A 24,030-nucleotide genomic window follows, 5' to 3' on the forward strand; every position below is an offset into this window, starting at 1 on the left:
GGTTGTCATCTAGGGAGCAGAAGGAGGAGGCAGGTTTAGTCCCTGTTCTCAAAAGTTCTCACAGCCCATCCGTCCCTTCTGGGGGACAGCTCCCTTTGGGACTGGACTTGAAGATCTCTGGGGCTTCTGAGGAAAAACACGAGACTCTAGACTTATGAGTTACATCCTATCCAAGTCACTTTCCTGAAGGCAAGGTAAATCCTTGGATCCAAAAGTTGAGAAACTTTGTCAGGGGAGCCATTTCGAAAGTGGCCACTAGATGGCGCCAGAGGATTGGGCCGAGGAAGCGACACTTGGTTAAACTGTTGGGAAGGCAACGGAGGAAAATAGGATTGGAAAAGGAACTAGAAGGCAGAGACAGGATGCGTAAAAATCAACAGGGTTGAAGAAGTGCCCTTGCCAGCACTCGATAGCTTTTTTATTTATAATCTGGTATACAGTATGTTCTTGGTAAAAAATTTAGGAAATTTAGGGATGCCTGGGTGGCTTAGTTGGTTAAGCATCTGCCTTCAGCTCAGGTCATGATCCCAGGGTTCTGGATTTAAGTCCCACATTGGGCTCCTTACTCAGCGAGGAGCGTGCACGTCCCTCTGACTGCTGCTTTCCATGCTTATGCTCTCTCTCCCTGATATATAAAGAAATAAAATCTTTATTTAAAAAAATTTAGGAAATTCAGGTTAAAAAAAGAGGGGAAAAGAAGTCCTGTGTGGTCTCCAACCAAGATAACCCCTAATGATCTTTGCTCTCTGGCACCCAGAGTGCCACACAGCCACACAGCCCAGAGGCACACAGCTTGACTCTGGCCTCCAGGGAGACTTTGAACCAGACTGTCCAGCTAAGTCCCTCCCGGGTTCCTGATCCTCAGAAACTGCTTTAAGCTTTGGAGTCCAATGAACACGATTTGTGGCCTAGCTGACCACCTACTAGCTGTGATCCTGCAGACAAGCCACTTCCCTTCTTTGAACATCTAGTTCTTTGCAAGAATAACAGCATTGACTCATAATGCTGTGTGATATGATAGCATTTACTCATAGCTTTAAATGAGATACTATGTGCAAAACTCAAGATTAACTGCTAGCTTCTTCTCTGTATAGACAGAGGCAGGAAGTTTTCTTAGAGTAGATGTCTTTGTTCTGAGAAGTTAATTGAGTGCGCTGCTTAGTAATGGAGATATAGTAAGTGTGGGGACCTATTATTATGATGTTTTTCAAGAGGTGGAGTAAAAAGTGCTTCCCCTTGATATGAACAATTTTCATACAGAGCAAGGGGCTTTCTGGGAAGAAAGAGTCCAAACCCCCAACTTTTGGTCTGTAAGATTTGCAATTAAGGAAACCTATTTAGGTGGTTCATGGTAACGTTGACCATGACCCATTAGCATAAATGAATATTAAAAGCCTCAAGAGGGAGCCCTCCATGAAGGAAAGAGGGACCAGTGTTGGTGATTACAGGTTCAGCACCAGGGTTTATGTAGGAGGCTTGATTTGGTGCAGCATGTGCCTGGGCCTGGAAACCCCTTTGGGTTCAGCCATACTGGACTGTTGTGTTTTGGGGAACAATAGCTGAGCATGTGAGAGTGGACAAAGAGAACTATGACCTTGGGGCTCACATGTAGACTCTAACCATGGCGTGACAGTGGTCTAGACCTGGGCAGCAGACCCATATCCATCAGATTACACAGGTCCAATTACATGGCAATGACCAAAATGGGTGCCTGGTCAGATTTTTAATTCCTCTCTTCCTACGTGGTCTTTGGTAGCAGGAGTCCTTTGGGCTAGGAGTTCCTCAGAAGTTCTTGGACAATTTGAGATGGAGATGAGGTTCAGCATAATGTGGGAGATAGTGGACTTCTGTTAATAAGGCAGGTGTGCCTTGAACCATTAGTTGGGTAAATAAAAGATGTGATTGAATTTGTGTTTTTGAGATGGTGAAATAGATGTTTTGGGTAAACTAACTGCTGTTATAACAAACAAGGCCCAGCTCTCAGTGGCTTAATAGTCATGCCACAGTTTAATGTGGTTGGCACCATTTAAGGACCCAGGCTGGTACAGGTTCCATCCTCTTTAACCCAAACCTCTTAAGGTCATTCAGAGTGTCACCTTCTAGCTGGAAGATGAGGAAGAGAAAGTGGAAGACGCTGTGTGGGGGGTTCCTATGGCCAAGTGTGGAAATGACATGTATCACTTTCACCTGCATTCCACTGACGGGGAAATAGCATTTAGCTGTTTACCGAGGAAGCAGAAAACCGCAGGTATCAGTGAGCACTGATGTTCTGTGCCATATTGGTCAATCCAGTGGATAAAGTGCATAGCACTGTGCCTGGTACCTAGCAGGGATTCCACAAATGGTGGTATCGTCCACCCTTCCAGAGACACATGTCCGGGGAAGGAGGAGATGGGAAAGAAATGGCCTCTGTGCTTCTGTACTGGCATGGCAACCCAGCTACTTCTCAATGTCTTGTTTTGTGGATCTAACAGAGGTGCTGGGAGGTGTTGAGTCCTGGTTTGGACCCACAGTGTGGTTACAGGAGGAGCCTGGAACTGCGGGCTCTGGCTCTTCAGCGTTCTCACAGCCTCCAGTCATGCCTTTAATTACTTACCTACAGCTCCTGGGGATCTCAAAGAGATAAAAAAATACTCAGCTCTGAAAACCCCCTGAGGGATGACATTAATTTTCTTCTTTACAAACTTTTCCTCGCTCTTTGCCTCAGCTCCTTAGGGTATAATTAGTTGCCAAAGGCATCATGTCATAAAGCTGGGCATGGGCCACAGAAAGCAGGGACTGATCATCGACTGCACCGAACGGAGAACTAATTGGCTCTTTTTCTTCCCTTGATGATGATTGTAGCAGCAGCGAACTTTTCCTGCCAAATGCAGAGAGGCTGATATCTGTTGTAGAGAATCAATGGAAACAGCTGAGAATACATGGATTCGAACAAGTCATTATCATTTTTACATCTATACTATTATGTTTGCACACTCTTGTTTGACCTGCTTTTTTTTTTTTTAGTTGATATATTTTTCCAATATCATACACAGGCTGCTGTAACAAATACCATCCTCAGTGGCTTAAACAACACGAGTTTAGTTTTCATAGTTCCAGAGGCCAGAAGTACAAAATCAAGGTGCTGGTAGATCTGGTTCCCTGGTGAGGGCTCTCTTCCTGCCTTGCAGAGCTGCCTTCTGCTGTGTCCTCACATGGTGCTGAGGGTATGTGTGGGGGACACAGTGTTCTCTCTCTCCTCCTCTTCTTAGAAACCTGCTAACCCCATCAAGAGGACCCTACCCTCATGACCTCATCTAACCCTCATTGCCTTCCACAGGCTCCATCTCCAAACACCCTCACACCACAATGAAGATTAGGGCTTCAACCATATGAATTTTGGGGGGACAATTTAGTCCATAGCATCCTTCTTTTTTTTTTTTTTCTCTTTGTCACTGAGACTTGTAAGTTTAACTATTAGATGATGGGGTATTGACCTATTTTTATTGATTTTGATTTTGGATTTGATCTGGATTTTGATGCTTGTTCCCTTCGCTAAATTAGGGAAATTCTCTGTTATAATTTGCTCCAACATGCCTTCTGCCCCCGTCTCTCTTTTTCTTCTGGGATCCAAATTATTCTAATATAGTTTCATCTTATAGTATCACTTACCTCTCAAATTCTCCCTTCGTGGTCCAGTAGTTGTTTATCCCTTTTTCTCAGCTTCTTGTCCTCCATCATTTGATCTTCTATATCACTAATTCTCTCTTCTGCCTCCTTTGTCCTAGCAGTAAGAGCCTTCATTTTTGATGGCACCTCATTAATAGCTTTTTTTGATTTCAACTTGATTAGATTTTAGTTCTTTTATTTCTCCAGAAAGGGATTCTCTAGTATCTTCCATGCTTTTTTCCAAGCCCAGCTAGCACCTTGATAATCATCATTCTGAACTCTAGTTCTGACATCTTACTAATGTCCATATTGATTAGGTCCCTAGTTGTCAGTACTGCCTCCTTTTCTTTTTTTGAGGTTTTTCTGCCTTGTCATTTTATCCAGATAAGAATAGATGAATGAGAGAACAAAATACTAAAAAGGTAGCAGACCCCAGAAAAATATACACTAACCAAATTGGAAGAGACCCAAAACTGGGGGGAGAAGAAAGGAGAGAAAAAAAATCTGTGTGTGTGTGTGTGTTTGAGAATATATACATATACATATATATTAATTAGACTGGTGAATCGAACAGGGTCACACACTTGATTTTGGTGTATTTGGTCTGTTAGAAGAAACTGCCTCCCAAAAATTTAAAGAATGAAAAACATATATATACAAAAACAAGGGTAAACATGATGAAAGGATGGAATATGAATGTAAAGATGAAAATTAAAAAAGATTCTAAAAAAGGAATTGATAAGAAGTTGGTTGAAAAAAGAAAAAAAAGGAAACAATGTAATCAGGCTGGAGACTAGAACAAAGCCATATGCTAGATTAGGGTATATTTTGATTTGTTAGAAGAAACTGTATCCCAAAATTTTAAAGAAAGAAAAACCTGTATGTACACAAAAATAAGGTTAAATACAACGAAGGGATAGAATATGACTATTACAATGAAAATTAAAAATAGATTTTTGAAAAAGTATTGATAAGATAAAATGGTTAAAAAAAGTTAAAATAGGAAAAGGACAACTTAAAAAAATAGAATAAGAAAAAAATAAAATTTAAAAAATTTAACTTTGAAAGATTAAAGAATCATGGGGAAAAAAGCCATGAATTCTGTGCTGTATTCCCATAGCTCTGAAGTTTTGCAGTTCTCAACAACTGGTGAACTTGGTCTTGGCTGGATGTTCTTGTTCATCTTCTGGGGGAGGGGCCTGTTGCAGTGATTTTCAAATGTCTTTGCCTGAGGTGGAATTATACTGTCCTCGCCAGGGGCCAGGCTAAATAATCTGCTCAGTTTTGCTCTCAGAAGCTTTTGTTCCCTGAACGCTTTCTGTACAGCTTTGGAGGATGGGAATGAAAATGGTGGCTTCCCAATCTCCAGCTCTGTAGGAGCTGAGAGCTCAGGGCCCCACTCCTTAGTGCACCCTCAGAGAAAATTGGTCAATCACTCCTGTCACCCTGGTTTCTGGCTGTGTTCTGTGCTCACCTCGCCTGTGACCCAGTGTTTCTATCTTTGGCACACAGCCCCATTTGGAGTCTCTAAACCCAGCAGATTCCTGCAGCACACTCCTGTGCTGTGCTTCCCGGAGGAGGAAGGAGGGGGTCTTCCTGGGTCTGCCACTTGTGGGGTCCCTGCTTGAAGAGCAGTGGCCTGACTATGCCTTGGATCATGTTTAAGGTAACTTTGAGCTGAGAGCCCACCCCTCGTCTCTGTCTTTGCAGCTGGCTTCCCTGCTCTGATACGTGGGAGCTCTGCTATACTCAGACATCCCTGGTCTTTCTGTGACCCTGTGGGTCCTGAGATCACCCTGTCCCTGTAAGGGCTCCAGCCCCTGGAGTATCATCCTTCAGTGGAGCAGACTTCTAAAAGTTCTGATTTTGTGCTCTGCAGTGCTACTGCTTGTCGGGAGCTGACCCCTCCTCCCATGGTGTATCTCCCCATATGTTGCTTCAGATTCACTTCTTTACACATCCTACCTTCTAGAAAGTGGTCACCTTTCTGTTCCTAGAATTGCTGCTCTTCTCTTCAATCTCCTGTTGAGTTTGTAGGTGTTCAGAATGGCTTGAGAACTATCTAGTCGAGCTCCTGGGACCTGATGATATTTAGGTCTCCTACTCCTCTGCCATGTTGCTTCTCTACCCTTTCCTATTGTTTTTTTAAAGCATCTATTTCGCTTGTTTCTGCTCTGATTTGTTACTTCCTTCTTTCTACTAATTTTGGATGTTGTTTGTTCTTTTTCTAGTTTTCTGAGGTATAAAGTTAGGTTGTTTATTTGAGATCATTCTATTTTCTTAAGGTAGGTATTTATCACTATGATTTCTTAGTGCTTTTGCTACATCGTATACATTTTGGTATGTTGTGTTTCTGTTTCTGTTTTGTAGTCTCAAAGATATTTTTAAAATTTCTCTTTTAATTTCTTCTTTGAGCCATTAGCTATTCAGTAGCATATTGTTTAATCTCCATATATTTGTGAGTTTTTCAGTTCTCATAATTGATTTCTAGTTTCATACCATTGTGGTCAAGAAAGATGCTTGATATGATTTCAGTCTTCTCAAATATATTAAGGCTTGTTTTGTGGTCTCACATATGATATGTCCTAGGGAACATTCCATGTTTCCATGAGAAGAATGTGTATTCTTTTGCTGTTGGATGGAATGTTCTGCAAATGTGTTATGTCCTGATGGTCTGACATGTAGTTTAACTCCAGTGTTTTCTAATTGATTTTATGTCTGGATGATCTTCCATTGATAAAAGTGGGGTACTGAATTCCCCTACTATTATTTTATTATTGTTTATTTCTCCCTTCAGGTCTTTTAATATTTGCTTTGTATATTTAGATCCTTCTATTTACAAATGTATCTTCTTGTTGGATTGACTTCTTTATCATTGTATAATGACCTTCTTTGTTTTTTATTATAGTCTTTGTTTTAAAGTCTATTTTATTTATGTAAGTATAGCTATCCCTGCTTTCTTTTGGTTTCCGTTTGCATGGAATATTTTTCCATCCATTCACTTTAGGTCTGTGTGGTGACTAACATAACACACTAAAATTTTTTTTTTAAAAGCTGAAGAGAGAATTTTGTAAACAACTTATAAAGTTGGGTCTTGATTTTTTTTTTTAAGATTTTATTTATTTATTTGACAGACAGAGATCACAAGGAGGCGGAGAGGCAGGCAGAGAGAGAGGAGGAAGCAGGCTCCCTGCCAAGCAGAGAGCCCGATGTGGGGCTTGATCCCAGGACCCCGGGATCACGACCTGAGCCGAAGGCAGAGGCTTTAACCCACTGAGCCACCCAGGCGCCCAGGGTCTTATTTTTTAATACATTCAGCCACTCTATGCCTTTGATTGGATAACTTAGTCCATTTATATTTAGAATAATTATTGGTAAGTATGGACTAACCATTGCCATTTTGTTAATTGTTTCCTGGCTCTTTGTAATTCTTTCTTCCTTTCTTCTTGTGTTGCTCCTTTTTTGTGATGATTTTCTATAATGGTGTGCTTAGAGTCCTTTCTCTTTATCTATTGTGTATTCATTACAGGTTTTGCTTTGTGGTTACCATGAAGTTTACATAAAACATCTTGTATTAATAATAGTCTATTTTAAGCTCATACCAATTTAAGTTCAAATATATATTAAAGCTCTACATTTTTAATCCCCACCCATTTTATATTTTTGATGTCACAATTTACATCTTTTTATCTTGTGGATCCATTAACGAATTATAGTAGTTATTGTTATTTTTAGTACTTTGTCTTTTAACCTTCATATTAGAGTTATAAGAGATTTACCTACCACCATTACAACACTGGAATATTCTGAATTTAACTGTATTTTACCTTTGCCGGTTAGATTTATACCTTCCTATGCTTTCATGTTATTAATTAGTGTTCTTTCAATTTAGCTTAAAGAACTCCCTTTAACATTTCTTGTAAGGCTGGTCTAGTGGTGAAGATTCCTTTAGTTTTTGCTTGTCCAAAAAACTCTTTCTCTCTCCTTTAATTCTGAAAGACAGCTTTGCCAAGTCAAATATTCTTGGTTGGCATTTTTTTTTTCTTTCAGCACTTTGAATATATCATGCATTCCCTTCTGGACTTCATAGTTTCTGTGAAAAATATGCTGATCACCTAATGAGGGTTCCTTAATATGTGACACGGTGTTTTTCTCTTGCTGCTTTAAAGATTCTTTAACTTATGAAAACTTAATTATAAAGTGTCTCAGTGTGGGTCTCTTTGGAGTCATCTTATTTGGAACTGTCTGAATTTCCTCGATCTGGATATCTATTTCCTCCCTCAGGTTAGGAGGTTTTCATTATTTTCATTATTTCTTTGAATAAGCACTCTGTCCCTTTATTTCTCTCTTTTTCTTCTGGGAACCCTGTAATGAGAATATTGGTCTCTTTAGTGATATCCTGTAAGTCCCTTATGCTATATGCTCTCTTTTCCATTCTTTTTTCTTTTTACTCCTGTTTGAATGAATCCCACTGCCCTATCTTTGAGTTCACTGATTCTTTGTTTTACTTGATGTGGTCTCGTATTAACCTCTATTGAATTTTTTAGTTCAGTTTCTGCATTCTTTAGCTCTGTGATTTCTCTTTGGTACTTTCTTATATTTTTGTTGAAAATCTCACTTTGTTCATGCATTGTTGTCCTAACCTTGGTGATCATATTTATGAACATTATTCTGAACTCTTTATCAGATAAATCACTTAACTCCATTTCATTATGACCAGTTTCTGTAGTTTTATCTTGCTTTTTTGATTGGAACACATTCCTCTGTTTCTCTGTTTTTCTTGACTCTCTGTTGGTTTCTGTGCATTAGATAAAACTGCCACCTCTCCTAGACTTTTTAAAAGATTATTTATTTATTTATTTACTTAAATGTTTACTTATATTATTATGTTCAATTAGCTCACATGTAGTGTATCATTAGTTTTTGATGTAGTCACCTCTCCTAGTCTTGATGAAGTGGTGTTTTGTAGGGAATGAACCTAATCATTCAGTCTGGCCTGAGCTTTTGGTCGTTTCTCAAACATGTGTGCAGGATGCTTTCTTTGTGTTTAGTAGCCTTCAGTAGATGAGTGTGTGCCAAGACCTGTAAGTGTCCCAAAAGGGAAGATCTCATCAGCTCCAGATGATCTTCCAGGAAACAGATTGAAAACTATATCCTCAGGCAGCAACTTTAGAGGAAGGAAATAAGCCTCTTTCAGGGAAAGGCTGGGAAGTGGGCATTTCTTGGGGCTAGCTGGTTAAAAAGTGTTTCGTTGTTTGATGTAGTCCAATGGGACCAGTGAATTCAAACTCCACTGCCCATCAGAGTCAGGTGGTGGAAGGGGGCATATTCTGGGGAGCAGCCTCAAAACCTGGGTACCAGATATGTGTATAAGCTCCTGTCAGGGAGACACTGATGACTTGGAATGGGCCAGAGGGTGAAGGTGGAGATGGTGTCCAGTGGCCTTCTTGGTTTCTGGGGAAGATTGCAGTCAGTCATCCCCTACTGTGCTAAATTAGAAGCCTGACGCTTAGGCATCAGCTTTTAAAGTATGCAGATAAGCCTCTTTCAGGGAAAGACTTGGAGATAGACATTTCTGTCTGCTTCCTCTGGCTGAGTCTTGGGGAAATAGCCTCATTGTGTTCTCATGAGCCCATCAACTGTTTCTTTGCTATAATTTTGGGGTCTCATGGATGCAAGCCTTGTTGGCTTTCAGAGATCCTTACCATTGACAAAATGTGTTTACTTTCAATTTCACCTCATGTAATTCTCTATATAGCCCTGGGAAGTGGTAGGAAATGTAGTTATCTGCATTTTAAAATGAGATTTAAAACAGACCCGACAAAGGATAGCAAGATCAATGTCAACATTTGTTTTTGGTATCATTCCTTTATGTTTTAATATCATTCCAACATTTTGATGTTATTTCTTTATATTACCTTATTAGAATACAATGCCTGTCATTCCACATCAGTTAGAGTTATTACTCAGAGGCAACAGTACTATACATTATGTAATGGACTGTGTTTAGGTGTCAGAGTTCTCTGCAGAAACATTTAATCCACTCAGGGTGATGAGTATATCTCTTTGCCTAATGTCAGACTACTAGTAACTAGTAGAGCCCTTCAAGCTAGGTCTTTAGACTTCAAATCCAGAACTATGCTATATTGTACTCTTTCTCATGGGATAAGGTTTAAGGGATGATGGTTGACTTGTTCCCAGCAACTCATGTAGAAACTGGTACAACTGAGGCTATAGCAATCCCATTGAGTTTCATACCAGAGTCTCTCTTATTTCTGACCAACAACCTTTCCATCCACAGTCTCTTCATGGCATTTTTCACTTCCGTATTTCTCAGGGTGTAGATCAGGGGGTTTAACATGGGTGTAATGATGGTATAGAACACAGCCACCATCTTGTCCTCAGTAAAAGTGGTGGAAGGCCTTAGGTAGATGAAGAGGCAGGGGACAAAAAACAAGATCACCACTATAATGTGGGAAGCACATGTGGACAGGGCCTTGCGCCTCCCCTCTGATGAACGGGTCTTAATGGAAAGCAAGATGACAATGTAAGAGCCTACAAGAATTACAAAGCAGCTCAGGGAAATCATGCCACTGTTGGCTATCACAATGAGCCCTACCACATATGTGTCTGTGCAAGCTAGCTTCAGTAAAGGGTGGACATCACAGAAATAGTGGTCAATCAGGTTGGGGCCACAGAAAGGCAGTTGTACAGTGAGGATAGTCTGGATAAAGGAATGCACAAAACCTCCTAACCAGCAGGTTACCACCAGTATGGAGCAGACCTTCCGATCCATGATGGTCATATAGCGTAGAGGCTTACAGATAGCCACATACCTGTCATAGGCCATCACTGTGAGAATGAAGATCTCTGTGCAGCCAAAGATATGGCAGAAAAAAAGCTGCACCATACAACCAACAAAAGAGATGTTCTTGACTTTGGCTTGGGAATCAACAATCAGCTTGGGGGCTGTAACAGAGGAATAGCAGATGTCCACAAAGGATAGGAAGCTAAGGAAGAAGTACATTGGAGAGTTGAGATTTGGACTCATTTGAATGGTCATTATAATGAGAAAATTTCCAGTCATGAGGATCATATAAAAGAGTAAAAACAAAAAGAAGCATAATTGCTGTACTTTCTCATTTTGGGAAAGACCCATGAAGATAAATTCAGTAACATTATTTTCCATGGAACCTGGGAAGTTCACAAGAGAGAAATACAGTGCAACTTTACCTATAGGAAAAAAAATAAGAAGGATAATTAGATTTGGGCACATGGTATCACAACATTGTTATTTTTTTAAAAAAAATTATTCTCAAAATTTCTTTCTCACTTTAAGGTACTAGTTTGGGTAAAAGTCTGTTTTTTTTTAAAAATTAACATATAATGTATTATTTGTTTCAGGGGTATAGGTCTGTGATTCATCAGTCTTACACAATTCACAATGCTCACCATAGCACACACCTTCCCCAATGGTCTGTTTCTTAAAATTACCAGGGATAGGGGAGCTGGTGGGAGGAGAGAGAGAGACAGACAGACAGAGAGACAGGGAGACAGAGAGACAGAAAGGAAAAAAAAAAGATCTGACAGGCTTTGAACAGATTTAGGGATGTAGTCTTGGCTCTCTTCTTAAGTGTCAGTTGTCCAACAAAGTTTATTGTTGCACCAGAATTTAAATTAAATCTCTGTGTTAAATCAAGATTCCAAGTGGTAACCTCTAGTGTCTTCATTTGAGGATGCTTTTCATCCATTTTCCAGTTGGTGTATGGAATCTACAAAAGTAAGCACACACACACATACACATTTGTGATCATATGTATTTAAGTCTTAAAATGTGCACTTTGAGTCAAACCCAGGATGTAATTACCTTTTTATGAGACCCCTTGGGCTCCCAAATTCCTGACAGATTGACTGGCTTTGTCATATTTTTGATTATTCTAGGACTTCACTCTTTGTCCCTTCTTATATGTCTAAAAGTTGGGAAACATATATAGAGTCTTCATGAAAAGGGGCTACCATCTTCAAGATGCTAAGACTTCAGATCCTAGTTGACATTAGTTGTTATAAAATATGGAAACGATTAACTCTCGAGTAGGTTTAGATCTTTTAGATCTTAACAATGACCAACTGTGAGTTCTGGGACAAATTACTTACATTGATAGAGACCCAGTTTCTTTGGTCATTGGTATAACTGCTACATGCATACCAGGGTCTCCTCTGCTTTGGCCTATGTCATGGACTTTGGGATGATCATTTCACTGTGATGGATCATTGTCATTGAATGTAGTTTCTTTGTTTCATTATCCCTGTATTCCTTTGAACCAAAAGATGTGTGAAGGGGAGACAATGTGTATCTTTATCTTTGTATTGCCTGAATACAAATACTACTCTCATAAGTTTGGCAATTCATTTAAACCTCAATTTCTTCATCCTTCAAATGGAAACACTACTGACTGCTTCAAGAGAGTTATTTTAAATACCAAACCTAGCCCGACATATAGTAAGCACCCAGTAATTATGCCCTCTCATTTTCTAACTAGGTTACCAGTACTTAACACATTTTATGGTGGAAATCTTCAAATGTATACACAATGGAGATAACAGTAGTATAAGCTCTAATATATTGATCACTCAGATTAAAAAATGATCCATATTGTACTACATTGCATCATCCCTCCCTCTTCTTCATTTTTTTTTCAGGGTATTTTAGTGTCATTCCCAGTCATCATGCCATTTTAACCACTACATGCTTCATTTTCTGTATTTCTGGGGAATATTCTCATGAGAACGAAAGGCTCAATCACATCTAACAACATTACCAAGAGTTGCTTGATATTAACCCATTCCTGGTTCGTTGGAACCATGTTTTGCTCTTGTCTCTCTATACAATGCTTAGTTGGGTGCTTACAAGGTCTGCTCCATGTGCTAGGGTAGTGCACTGTGGCTACTGTGTCCTTGAAATGTGTACAGAGGGACTAAGAAACTGAAGTTTCGGTTTTATTTAAATTATTTCAATTTATTGAAATAGCAAACCTAAAGCAATGTAAAATATGGTATAATAAAATTTGGACATATTGGGTAAAATAAAATATTATTAAATATTATTAAAATCAATTCTACCTACTTGTTTTGCTCTTTTATGTGGCTACCAAAACATTTAAAATGAAACGACAGTGTGGCTTCCCGTCATGACCAAGTGGGATTTATCCCTGGGATGCAAGGGTGGTTCAACATTTGCAAATCAATCAATGTGACAGAACACATAAATAAGGGAACACGCAAGGATCACATGGTCTTCTCAATTGATGCAGAACAAGCATTTGACAAAATACAGCATCCTTTCCTGCTTGTATAATGTTTCTATCACACAGAGCTGTACTGGGGATTAGGCTCTAGTCTAAGTGCTTAATCATACTATTTCTTGTAATTATATAGAGTATGTAGAATTATTCCCATTCTTCACATAAGGAATAAAACCCAGAAAGTTAAACTAGCTTTATTTATGGTCATGTAACTAGTCATTGATGAAACACAGATTCAACCTTGATACATTTTCTTAGCCTATGCTACTTTATATCATAAATGTACAATTTCCATTGACACTTATTTAAAAATATTGATAATAGCTTTGGGATCTTCTTTATTATTTTAATGTTTCTGGGATATGAATTGCTCCTTTATTAACTTCAAACAAAACTTAATTCACCAAGATAGATGCCAGTACTCTGATAAGTTAGTGAAGTCCTGATGTCCTGTGTTCTTGGAAGACCCATCGGCCTTGTCACCAAACAGTAGTTTCTGCTACAGGATAAGAACAATCTCAGAAAATGGAACAGACTGTGATAAAGCATATTCAAACTCTGTCATTTCTCCTTCTAGAGTCTGCGTCTCAGTAGGATCCTTTGTCTCACTGTCCCTCTCCCCACTGTCACCCTGGCATGTGGTGCTGGGCCTAGACATGGATTATTTCACAAACCAGAATACACTAGTAGCCTTCAATCTGTGGTAGAATGAGGACAGAGGCAAAAATCTAATGATGAGAGTTTAGGCATCACCAAATGCTAAATTTCAGTGCCTTGACTAAATGCTGACTCACTGAAAAAAATTTATCCACAGAAATTTCTTGAGAGAGGTGGCTTTCTAAAAGTCTGCAGGAGAGGGATTTCCTGACCCCTGTAGATGTCCTCTGTTTGTTTTTATCATAATATTTAAAATCCCCGTCTTTTAGACTATGTGTGTGTCTCCCCCAATAGATTGTGTCACTTAAATGCAGAGACCATCCCTCAAGACTTGACCCAGAGCCAGGCACATATGTTAGGTACTCAATAAATTTTGTAGGAAGGAGAGAGAGAGGGAGTAAGGAAATGAGAGTTACTGGTTTGTGAATCTCTCTAGATGGTCTGGCTTCAGACTACCTATTGTCTAGTGTAGAATACTGGTTAAAATCACCAAATCAGATAGAGGTGGATTGTCAACCCCCAGGCACACCAGTGCTGGCTGTGTGCCTTTAACTAATTAGTTTAGCTATTTAATCATTGTCTTAATCTGTAAAATAGGGATAAATAGTTCTTGGCTCACTGAGTTGGTGTGAGAATAACATAGTGAATGCATAGGGGTGCTGGGTGGCTCAGTCGGTTAAGCATCTGTCTTGGGCTCAAGTCATGATCCTGGAGTCTTGGGATCCAGCCCTGCATTGAGATCCCTGCTCAGTGGGAAGCCTGCTTTTCCCTCTGCCCCTCCCCCAACTTATGTACGCTCTTTCTCTCTCTCTCTTGCTCTCTCTCAAATAAATGAATAAAATCTATAAAAAAATAAATAAAATCTTGGGGCACCTGGGTGGTTCAGTGGGTTAAGCTGCTAGCTTCAGCTCAGGTCATGATCCCAGGGTCTTGGGATTGAGCCCCACATTGGGCTTTCTGCTCAGCAGGGAGCCTGCTTTCCTTCCTCTCTCTGCCTGCCTCTCTGCCTGCTTGTGATCTCTGTCTGTCAAATAAATAAATAAAATCTTTAAAAAAATAAATAAAACCTTTAAAAACATAGCAAATGTATATAGTGCTTAACATAGTTTTTGGTCCATAAGAAATACTTAAAATGTTAGTTATTCTAATTTTTATCCTGCACATCATAAATATGGGAAATACAAAATTAAAAAAAAAAAGTGATAAAAGTGATTTCAGTTACCTGGAGGGTGTGAAGCTCTTCCTTCCCATCATTTCCTACTTCTGGGTCCTATGAATCCTCTACCCATCTATACCCCTCCAAACACCCATCCCTATTCCAATTTCTGTAGTCCATGCATGTATGTTTTTTTGAAAAATAATCTGTCCCCCCCCATTTATTCTGTAGAATTGCTGCCTGGGTCATAAAGCAAAGTTATTTGTCTTGGACTTGAAGCAAACCTAAGTTTACATTAAGTTCTTGGCAGGTTTCAGTAAACAGTGAGGACAGAGGGTAAGTATGATAGAAACTTGTGACTTTGGGGATCATCATGAGGGTTAACTTACTCTCTCCGTGATATCCAGAGTTGTCTTCCAGCTTAGTGTAAATTCAGTCAAAGGCTTTTTCAAATCCCAACTCTATGGATTGGGAAGGAGAAAGAAAAGTCCTGTGTCTCTAGTGCTGTGCCTAGTGGCACCTGGGCTGGGGAGGACACTGCCACTGTCTAGGTTTTTATAAATGTCTTACTCAAGTTCAAACCTCCAGCTTGTGAATCAACTGTGTCTCTTTTTTGACTTGGTAAGCAAGTTTTAGGCTTTGGGGTGTGGGGGGGTACCCACACCCTCTGATACTCAAAGGATACAGTGTTCTATGTCATTGTCTTAAGTAATGAGCTCCTGTGAGCCTTTGAGTTGCTTCCCCTGTTGAAAGTTCTTACTAGAAATACAAGTAACTTTCCTCACTGCATTGGCCAAATGTGAGGCCACTTGGGAGAGGGCTTTCTAGAGTGGCTTCCTCTGTTTTTATGCCAGTAGAGGTGAATCATCCTGGATTTCCTGTCTGATACCCATCCTTTAATCTCACAACAGTGGATTCTATTGATTAAGCACTAACTATGTGTCCTCCATTACCATAAGCAATTTATATGCATTCCACAGTTTCTTTAATATTTAGGGCTTCAGTTGAGTTGACATGAAGTAATTGTGACTGTTGTTTGAGGCTCACTATCACCATTGTTCTATGCATGACATACTTCACTATTAATTAATTTAATAAATCACTGTAAGCCAAAATGTAATCCACCAGTTACACAGTATGGATAAATTACATCTACCTGTGTATGCCTTTCCCTAGCTCAACCCATTGCCTATCCTTGAATGTCAGGAAGTTAAAGATATTGTAATGTTGTGTATTTTAAATTCAAATTTTACCAAAATTGAACATTCTTTCATGACTTGAATGATATTTGGATAGTTTCTTATATAAGGTGACTTTTTTTTGGGGGGGGGGTCCAGTTTTGGATTATCTATCTCTTATTTATTTGTAGACGTTATTTGTATATAATCTGTCTTTTATATAATCTGCATAAAAGTCCCTTGTGATCTCTTTCTCTATCGTTATATCTATAGCATCTCCTCTCCTAATTTTGTAGCTTGCCTTTTCTCTTTTAATGATTTTTTTGATGACTAGAAATCCTTAATTTAATGTATTCTAATTTATTAGTATTTCCCATTTTGATAGTTGTTATGGGCTGAATATTTGTGTCCTCCAAAATTCATGTGTTGAAACCCTAACTCCCAAGGTGATGTTATTAAGAGATAGAGCTTTTAGGAGGTGATTAGGTCATTGGGGCAACACCCTCATGAAAGGGACCCCAGGAAGCCTCTCATCCCCTCCACCGTATAAAGATACAGTAAAAAAATACCTTCTCTGGACCAGGAAATGTGTTCTCACCAGACACTGAATCAGTTGGAGACTAGGCTTTGGACTTCCCAGCCTCCAGAATTGTGAGAAATAAATTTCTATTCTTTATAACCTATCTACTCTGGTATTTTGTTATAGCAGCCCAAAAGGGCTAAAACAATAGTAATTTTTATGTCTTCTTTAAGAAACCCTTCCCTATTCCAAGTTCATAAAATTATTCCCTATATTAATATTTAGATGCTTTTTTGTTTTACTTTTCATATTTAGATCTAAAATCCATCTGGAATTAATTTTTTGAGGGAGGGCCAAGACAGATTTAAAAAAATTTTTTTTAAAAGATTTTGTTTATTTATTTGACAGACAGAGATCACAAGTAGGCAGAGATGCAGGCAGAGAGAGAGGGAGAAGCAGGCTTCCTGATGAGCAGAGAGCCCAATGCAGGGCTCGATCCCAGGACCCTGAGACCATGATCTGAGCCGATGGCAGACGCTTCAATCCACTGTGCCACCCAGGCGCCCCAGGACAGATTTTTTAATATAAAAGTCCTACTGAATTAAAACCATTTATTGTAAAGCTTGCCTTTTATCCATGGCTTTTCTGTGCACCTTTGTAATAAACCAGATGTCCACATCCACATGTCTGCCTCTGGTTGTACACTACACTATTGGTCAATTTATCTTTACATCAATGTCTGTCTTACTAACTGTAATTTTGCAATAACTCTTGAAAATAAGTGGTGTAAGCCCACAAACTTTGATTATTTAAAGTTGGGTTAGCTATTTTTGGCCTTTTGTGTTTTCATGTACATTATAAAATATGCTTATAAATTTCCACAAAATATCTTCAGGGATTTTATTTGGAATTATAATAAACGTATTGATAAAGTTGGGTGTATTTAGCACTTTTATAACCTTGAATCTTAAATGGTATATCCTTTAATTTATGTAGGTCTTCTTTAATTTTTCTAAATGCTTTCTAAATGTTTTCTAATTTTCAGTGTTGGGGTCTCACAAACATTTTGAAGATTTATTTATAGGTTTTCTACTTATGCCTAGAATGTAGAAAACTGGAAAGGGGTTTTTTGGTAGACTATGAACAGGAAAATCTAGATAAATCATAAATTCATAACTTTTTTTGGTAATGTATTAGAAAGGTGAGGTTTTGGAGCAACCAAATATCCTGAAATATAGACCCCAGAGATGAAACACAGCACTGTTTCACTGGAAAGCATTAAAGGAAGAAATGCCAAGAGCCATATAAGTGGTAAGAAAAATACAGATAAGTTAAAAAAAATAAGTGAATTGCTTAAAGGCCATATGTGGGCTAGCATGAGAGTATAGAATGCCTGAGAGCCACAGACACAAGGGGAGTTCATGCTCACTTGAAAGATATTCTCTATAGAGGCCATTTGTATGTCTTTGGTGAAGTGTCTGTTCATGTCTTCTGCCTGTTTTTGACTTGATTATTTGTTTTTTGGGTGTTGAGTTTGAGAAGTTCTTACAAATCTTGGATATCAGCCCTTTGTTTGTAGTGTTATTTGTGAGTATCTTCTCCCATTCCTTGGGTTGCCTCTTTGTACTGTTGACCGTTTCCTTTGCAGTGCAGAAGTTTTTATCTTGATAAAGTCCCAAAAGTTCATCTTTGCTTTTGTTTCCTTTGGTTTTGGAGACATGTTTTGAAAGAAGTTACTGTGGCTGTTGTTGAAGAATTTATTACGCATGTTCTCCTTTAGGATTTTGATAGATTCCTGCCTCACGTTTAGGTCTTCATTCATTTCAAGTTTATCTTTGTGTATGGTGTAAGAGTATGGTTGAGTTTCATTCTTCTATACATAGCTGTCCAATTTTACTAGCACCATTTATTGAAGAGACCATTTTTTTCCACTGTGTATTTTTTCCCATTTTGTCAAAGATTATTTGACCATAGCATTGAGGGTCCATATCTGGGGTCTCTATTCTGTTCCATTGTTCTATATATCTGGTTTTGTGCCAGTACCATACCATACAGTACCATACTGATCACAGCTTTGTAGTAAAGTCATCCCAATCAAAATTCCACCAGCATTTTTCAAAGTGCTGGAGCAAACAATTCTAAAATTTGAATGGAACCAGAAAAGACCCCGAATCCCTAAGGAAATGTTGAAAAAGAAAAACAAAGCTGGGGGCATCATGTTACCTGATTTCAAGCTTTACTATAAAGCTGCGATCACCAAGACAGCATGGTACTGGAAACATGTCTTGAGAGAAGTTGTTGTGGCTGATGTCAAAGTAGTTACTGCCTATGTTCTCCTCTAGGATTTTGATGGATTCCTGTCTCATATTGAGCTCTTTCATCCATATTGAGTTTATCTTTGTGTATGGTGTAAGAGAATGGTTGAGTTTCATTCTTGTATACATAGCTGTCCAATTTTCTCACACCATTTATTGGAGAGACTGTCTTTTTTCCACTGGATATTTTTTCCTGCTTTGTCAAAGATTATTTGACCATAGCGTTGAGGGTCCATATCTGGGCTCTCTATTCTGTTCCATTGTTCTATATATCTGGTTTTGTGCCAGTACCATACTGTCTTAGTGATCACAGCTTTGTAATATAACTTGAAATCAGGCAACGTGATGCCCTCAGCTTTAAAAAAAAATTTTTTTTTAATGCAACATTTCATTGGTGATTCAGGGTATTTTCTGGTTTCATACAAATTTTAGGATTGTTTGTTCCACCACTTTGAAAAATGTCATTGGTATTTTGGTCAAGATGGTGTTGAAAGTATAGATTGTTCTGGGCAGCATAGGCATTTTAACAATGTTCATTCTTTTGATCCATGAGCATGGAATGCTTTTCCATCATTTTGTGTCTTCTTCAATTTCTTTCATAAGTGTTATGTAGTTTCCAGACTATAGATCCTTCACCTCTTTGGTTAGGTTTATTCCAAGATATCTTATGGTTTTGGGTGCTATTGTAAATGGAATCAATTATCTAATTTCTTCTTTACAGTTACATTGTTAGCGTATAGGAAAGCAACTGATTTCTGTGCCTTGATTTTGTATCATGCCACATTACTGAATTGCTGTATGAATTCTAATTTAGGGGTGGACTCTTTTGGGTTTTTCTACATAAAGTATCATGGCATCTGTGAAGAGAGAGAGTTTAACTGCTCCGCCAACTTGAATATCTTTGATTTATTTTTGTTGTCTGATTGTTGTTGCTAGGACTTATAGTACAATGCTGAACAATAGTGGCAAGAGTGGGCATCCTTGTTGTATTCCTGATATTAAGGGAAAGGCTCTCAGCTTTTCACCATTGAGAATGATATTCATTGTTAGTTTTTCATAGATGGATTTTATGAAATTGAGGAATGTTTCCTTTATCCCTATACTCAAAGAGTTTTAATCAGGAAAGGATGCTGTATTTTGTCAAATGCTTTTTCTGCATCAATTGAGAGCACCATGTGGTTCTTTTCTCTTCTTTTATTTATGTATTCTATCACATTGATTGATTTTGCAAATGTTGAACCACTTTGCATCACAGTGATAAATCCCACCTGGTCCTGGTGGATAATCCTTTTAATGTACTGTTGGATCCTATTAGCTAGGATCTTTTTTGAGAATTTTGGCATCCATATTTATCAGGGATATTGGTCTGAAATTCTCCTTTTTGATGGGGTTCTTGCCTGGTTCAGGGACCAAGGTAATGCTGGACTCATATAAAAAGTCTGGAAGTTTTCCTTTTGTTTCTATTTTTTTTTTTTTTTAGCTAAATTGGATATAAATTCTTTTTGTAATTTTATTTTTTTTTCAGCATAACAGTATTCCTTATTTTTGCACCACACCCAGTGCTCCATGCAATCCGTGCCCTCTCCAATACCCACCACCTGGTTCCCCCAACCTCCCACCCCCCACCCCTTCAAACCCCTCAGATTGTTTTTCAGAGTCCATAGTCTCTCATGGTTCACCTCCCCTTCCCATTTCCCCCAACTCCCTTCTCCTCTCTAACTCCCCTTGTCCCCCATGCTATTTGTTATGCTCCACAAATAAGTGAAACCATATGATAATCGACTCTCTCTGCTTGACTTATTTTGAAACAACTTCAGGAGAATAGGTATTATTTCTTCTTTGACTGTTTGGTAGAATTCCCCAGGGAATCCATCAGATTCTGGACTCCTGTTTTTTGGACAGTTTTTGATCACTACTTCAATCTTGTTACTGTGTGGGTCTATTCAAGCTGTCAATTTCTTCCTGTTTCAGCCTTGGTAGTTTATAGGTTTCCAGGAATGCATCCATTTCTTCCAGATTGCTTAACTTATTGGTATATATCTGTTGATAATAATTACTGATGATTGTTTCTATTTCCTTAATGGTAGTCATGATCTCTTCCCTTTCATTCATAATTTTATTAATTTGGGTTCTTTCTCTTTTCTTTTGGATAAGACTGAATAGCAGTTTATCAATCTTATTAATTCTTTCAAAGAACCAGCTTCTAGTTTCGTTAATGTGTTCTACTGCATTATTTCTGGTTTCTAATTCATTGATCTCTGCTCCAATTTTAATTATTTCCTTTCTCATGCAGAGGTTAGATTGTTTCTCTAGTTGTTTAAAGTGTAAAGATAATTTATGCTTTTGGGGTATATATATATATATATATATATATATATATTTTTTTTTTTTTTTTTTTGCGTGAGGTTTGGATGGCCATATACTTCCTGTTAGGACCGCCTTTGCTGTATCCCATGGCAGTTGGACTGGTGTGTTTTCATTCCCATTGGTTTCCATGAGTTAAGCACCTCTTTGATTTCTTGACTGACCCAAATATTCTTGAGCAGGATGGTCTTTAGCTTCCAAGTGTTTGAATTTCTCTCCAAACTTTTTCTTGTGATTGAGTTCCAGTTTCAAAGCACTGTGGCCTGAGAATATGCAGGCCACATATGCAGAGAAAATGCAGGGAATAATCTCAGTCTTCTGGTATCAGTTGAGACCTGATTTGTGACTCAGTATGTGGTCTATCCTGGAGAAAGTTCCATGTGTGCTTGAGAAGAAAGAGTATTCTGTTGTTTTAGGGTAGAATGTTCTGTATATATCTATGAAGTCCATCTGGTTCAGTGTGTCATTCAAAGCTCTTGTTCCTTTGTTGATATTTCTGCTTAGATGATCTGTCTATTGCTGAGAGAGGCATGTTCAGTTCTCCTACTATCTACATATTATTATCAATATGTCTCCTTATTTTGGTTAACAGTTGGTTTATGTAGTTGGCTGCTCCCATGTTGGGGGGATAGATATTTACAATTGTTAGATCTTGTAGGATAAACCCTCTAAGAATGATACAGTGTCCTTCTGTATCTCTAACCATAGTCTTTAGCTTAAAATCTAATTTGTCTGATATGAGAATTGCTATGACAGCTTTCTTTTGAGGTCTGTTGGCATGAAAGATGGTTCTCCACCCCTTCACTTTCAGTCTGGATGTGTCTTTCCAAATTAGTCTCTTGTAGACAACATATGAATGGGTCCTGTCTTTTTATCCAATCTGCAACCCTGTCCTGTTTTATGGGAGGATTTAGGCCATTCACATTGAGAGTGATTATTGAAAAATATGATTAACTGTCATCATGTTGCCTGCAAAGTCCTTGTTTCTATAGATTGTCTCTGTAAATTTCTGTTTTATATCACTCTTGGGGTCTTTCTCCTTTTATAGAACCCCCCCCCCCCTTAATATTTCTCGCAAGCATAGCTTACTGGTCACATATTCTTTCAATTTCTGAAGGTCTTGGAAGCTCTTTATCTCTCCATCCATTCTAAATGACAGCCTTGCCACAAAAAGTATTCTTGGCTGCATGTTCTTCTCATTTAGTACCCTGAATATGTCTTGTCAGCCCTTTCTGGCTTGCCAGATCTTTGTGGACAGGTCTGATGCTATTCTGATGTTTCTCCCTCTGAATGTAAGGAGTCTCTTTCCCTCTACTTGCTCTTAAAATTCTTAGGATTCCTTGATTTTAAGATTTGTGAGTTTAACTATTATATGCTTGAGCGTCAGTCTGTTCACCTTGATCTTGGGAGGGGACCTCTCTGCCTCTAGGACACAAATGTTTATTTCATACCCAGATTAGGGAAGTTCTCAGCTATGATTTGCTCAAATGTATCTTCTAGTTCTCCCCCTCTCCCTGACCATGTGGGATCCTAATAATTCTGACATTGGAATATTTCATGGCATCATTTATTTCTCTGATTCTGTTTTCATGGATTTTAAGCTGTTTATTCCAGGCCTCTTCCTATTCCCTCTTTTCTATGTTTGTCTTCTAGATCACTAATTCATTCTTCTGCCTCATTTACCCTATTAGACTATCTAGATTGGATCAGATCTCATTGATAGAATTTTTAGGTTCTGCCAGATCAGCTTTCATTCCTGCCCTTAGAGAACCTATGTTGTCGTTAATGGTTTTCTCCATCTTAGGTATTGTCTGCATAACTGTTACCCTGAAGTCTATTTCTGACATCTTGCTTATATCCGTATCCATTAGTTCTGTGGCAGAGGTCATAGTCTCTGAATTCTTCCTGTATTGGAAGTTCTTCCTCTTAGTCATTCTGTTGAGGGTTGGTTGAGGGAATGTACAGAGTCCAAGTTATTGACGACAACTGAAGTTAGATGCACCTGTTATAGGGATCTTAGGGTTGTCAGCCTCTTGTTCTTCCAGACTGTCTTCTAGGGGAGGAGCCTGTGGTGTTGTTACTCAGACAATCCTGTTTGGGGAGGGTGTCCTACCCCTGTGGGGGGGGATGGGTTCAGTGAGAACCATTTTTTTTTGGGGGGGGCTTTGTTCTCTGGGGACTTTCCCTGCAGCTTTCCGCATCTCTTTCAAGAGTCAGAGCAGGAGTGACTGTATCCAAACTTCTGTCTCAGAACAGAAAGATTACAGCCTGTTCTCCAGAGAACCTTCAGGCCACACTGACTCTGTTTTTGTCTGTGCTACTAAAAACCACAGTGTCCTGGGTTGTGCATCCCACAGCAACACTCTCAGCCCTTGCTTCCAGGTCCAGGCACATCTCTGCCCTTTGTGCTTCCAAATTGCCAGCTGCCCCCAGTTTGAACATGTGCCCCCACAGCTCCAGGTTTCATTCTGGAGGGTTACCCTAAAGTCCTATCTCCACTGCTAGCAGTCTGGGAGTCTGTGTCTAGCCTCCAGTGTGGGAGCCTTTTGCACTCAGGCAGTACAGGATCCTGGAGGCTCCCTCCCCCTTACATTTATCTTCCAAAATCTGCCCCCAGAATTATGCATCTGCCTCCCACACCCCACCTCATGCCTTGAAACCAATTGTTGGAGATATTTTGTTTGTAGAGATATGGATATACCTTTTTACATCTCAGGCTGATTTTGTGGGTATTCAGAGTTGTCTGATAGATATCCAGCTCAATTCAGGGGACTGGTTTAAATAGGGTCCTCTACTCCTGCTATCTTTCAATATAATATGTTATTTGATTGAAAGTTGAATATATATGAACAAGTGAAGAGCTTCAGAATGGTTTTAAAAAAGGGTAGAT

At 38.9% G+C, this 24,030-nt stretch overlaps 1 protein-coding gene across 1 annotated transcript; it reads right to left on the minus strand.

Annotated features, from left to right (window-relative positions):
* Positions 1-9,853: 9,853 nt before the first annotated feature.
* LOC125078858 (olfactory receptor 4S2-like) lies at positions 9,854-10,837 on the minus strand. The gene has a single exon (XM_047692083.1). The coding sequence runs from the start codon at positions 10,835-10,837 to the stop codon at positions 9,854-9,856; it is 984 nt and encodes a 327-aa protein (XP_047548039.1).
* Positions 10,838-24,030: the final 13,193 nt, after the last annotated feature.

The sequence above is a fragment of the Lutra lutra genome, chromosome 10 (assembly GCF_902655055.1).
Source record: "Lutra lutra chromosome 10, mLutLut1.2, whole genome shotgun sequence".
NCBI lineage: Eukaryota > Metazoa > Chordata > Mammalia > Carnivora > Mustelidae > Lutra > Lutra lutra.

Excerpts from the sequence above, each read along its gene's own strand:
- LOC125078858 (XM_047692083.1), bottom strand. The coding sequence starts at position 10,837 with ATGGAAAATAATGTTACTGAATTTATCTTCATGGGTCTTTCCCAAAAT.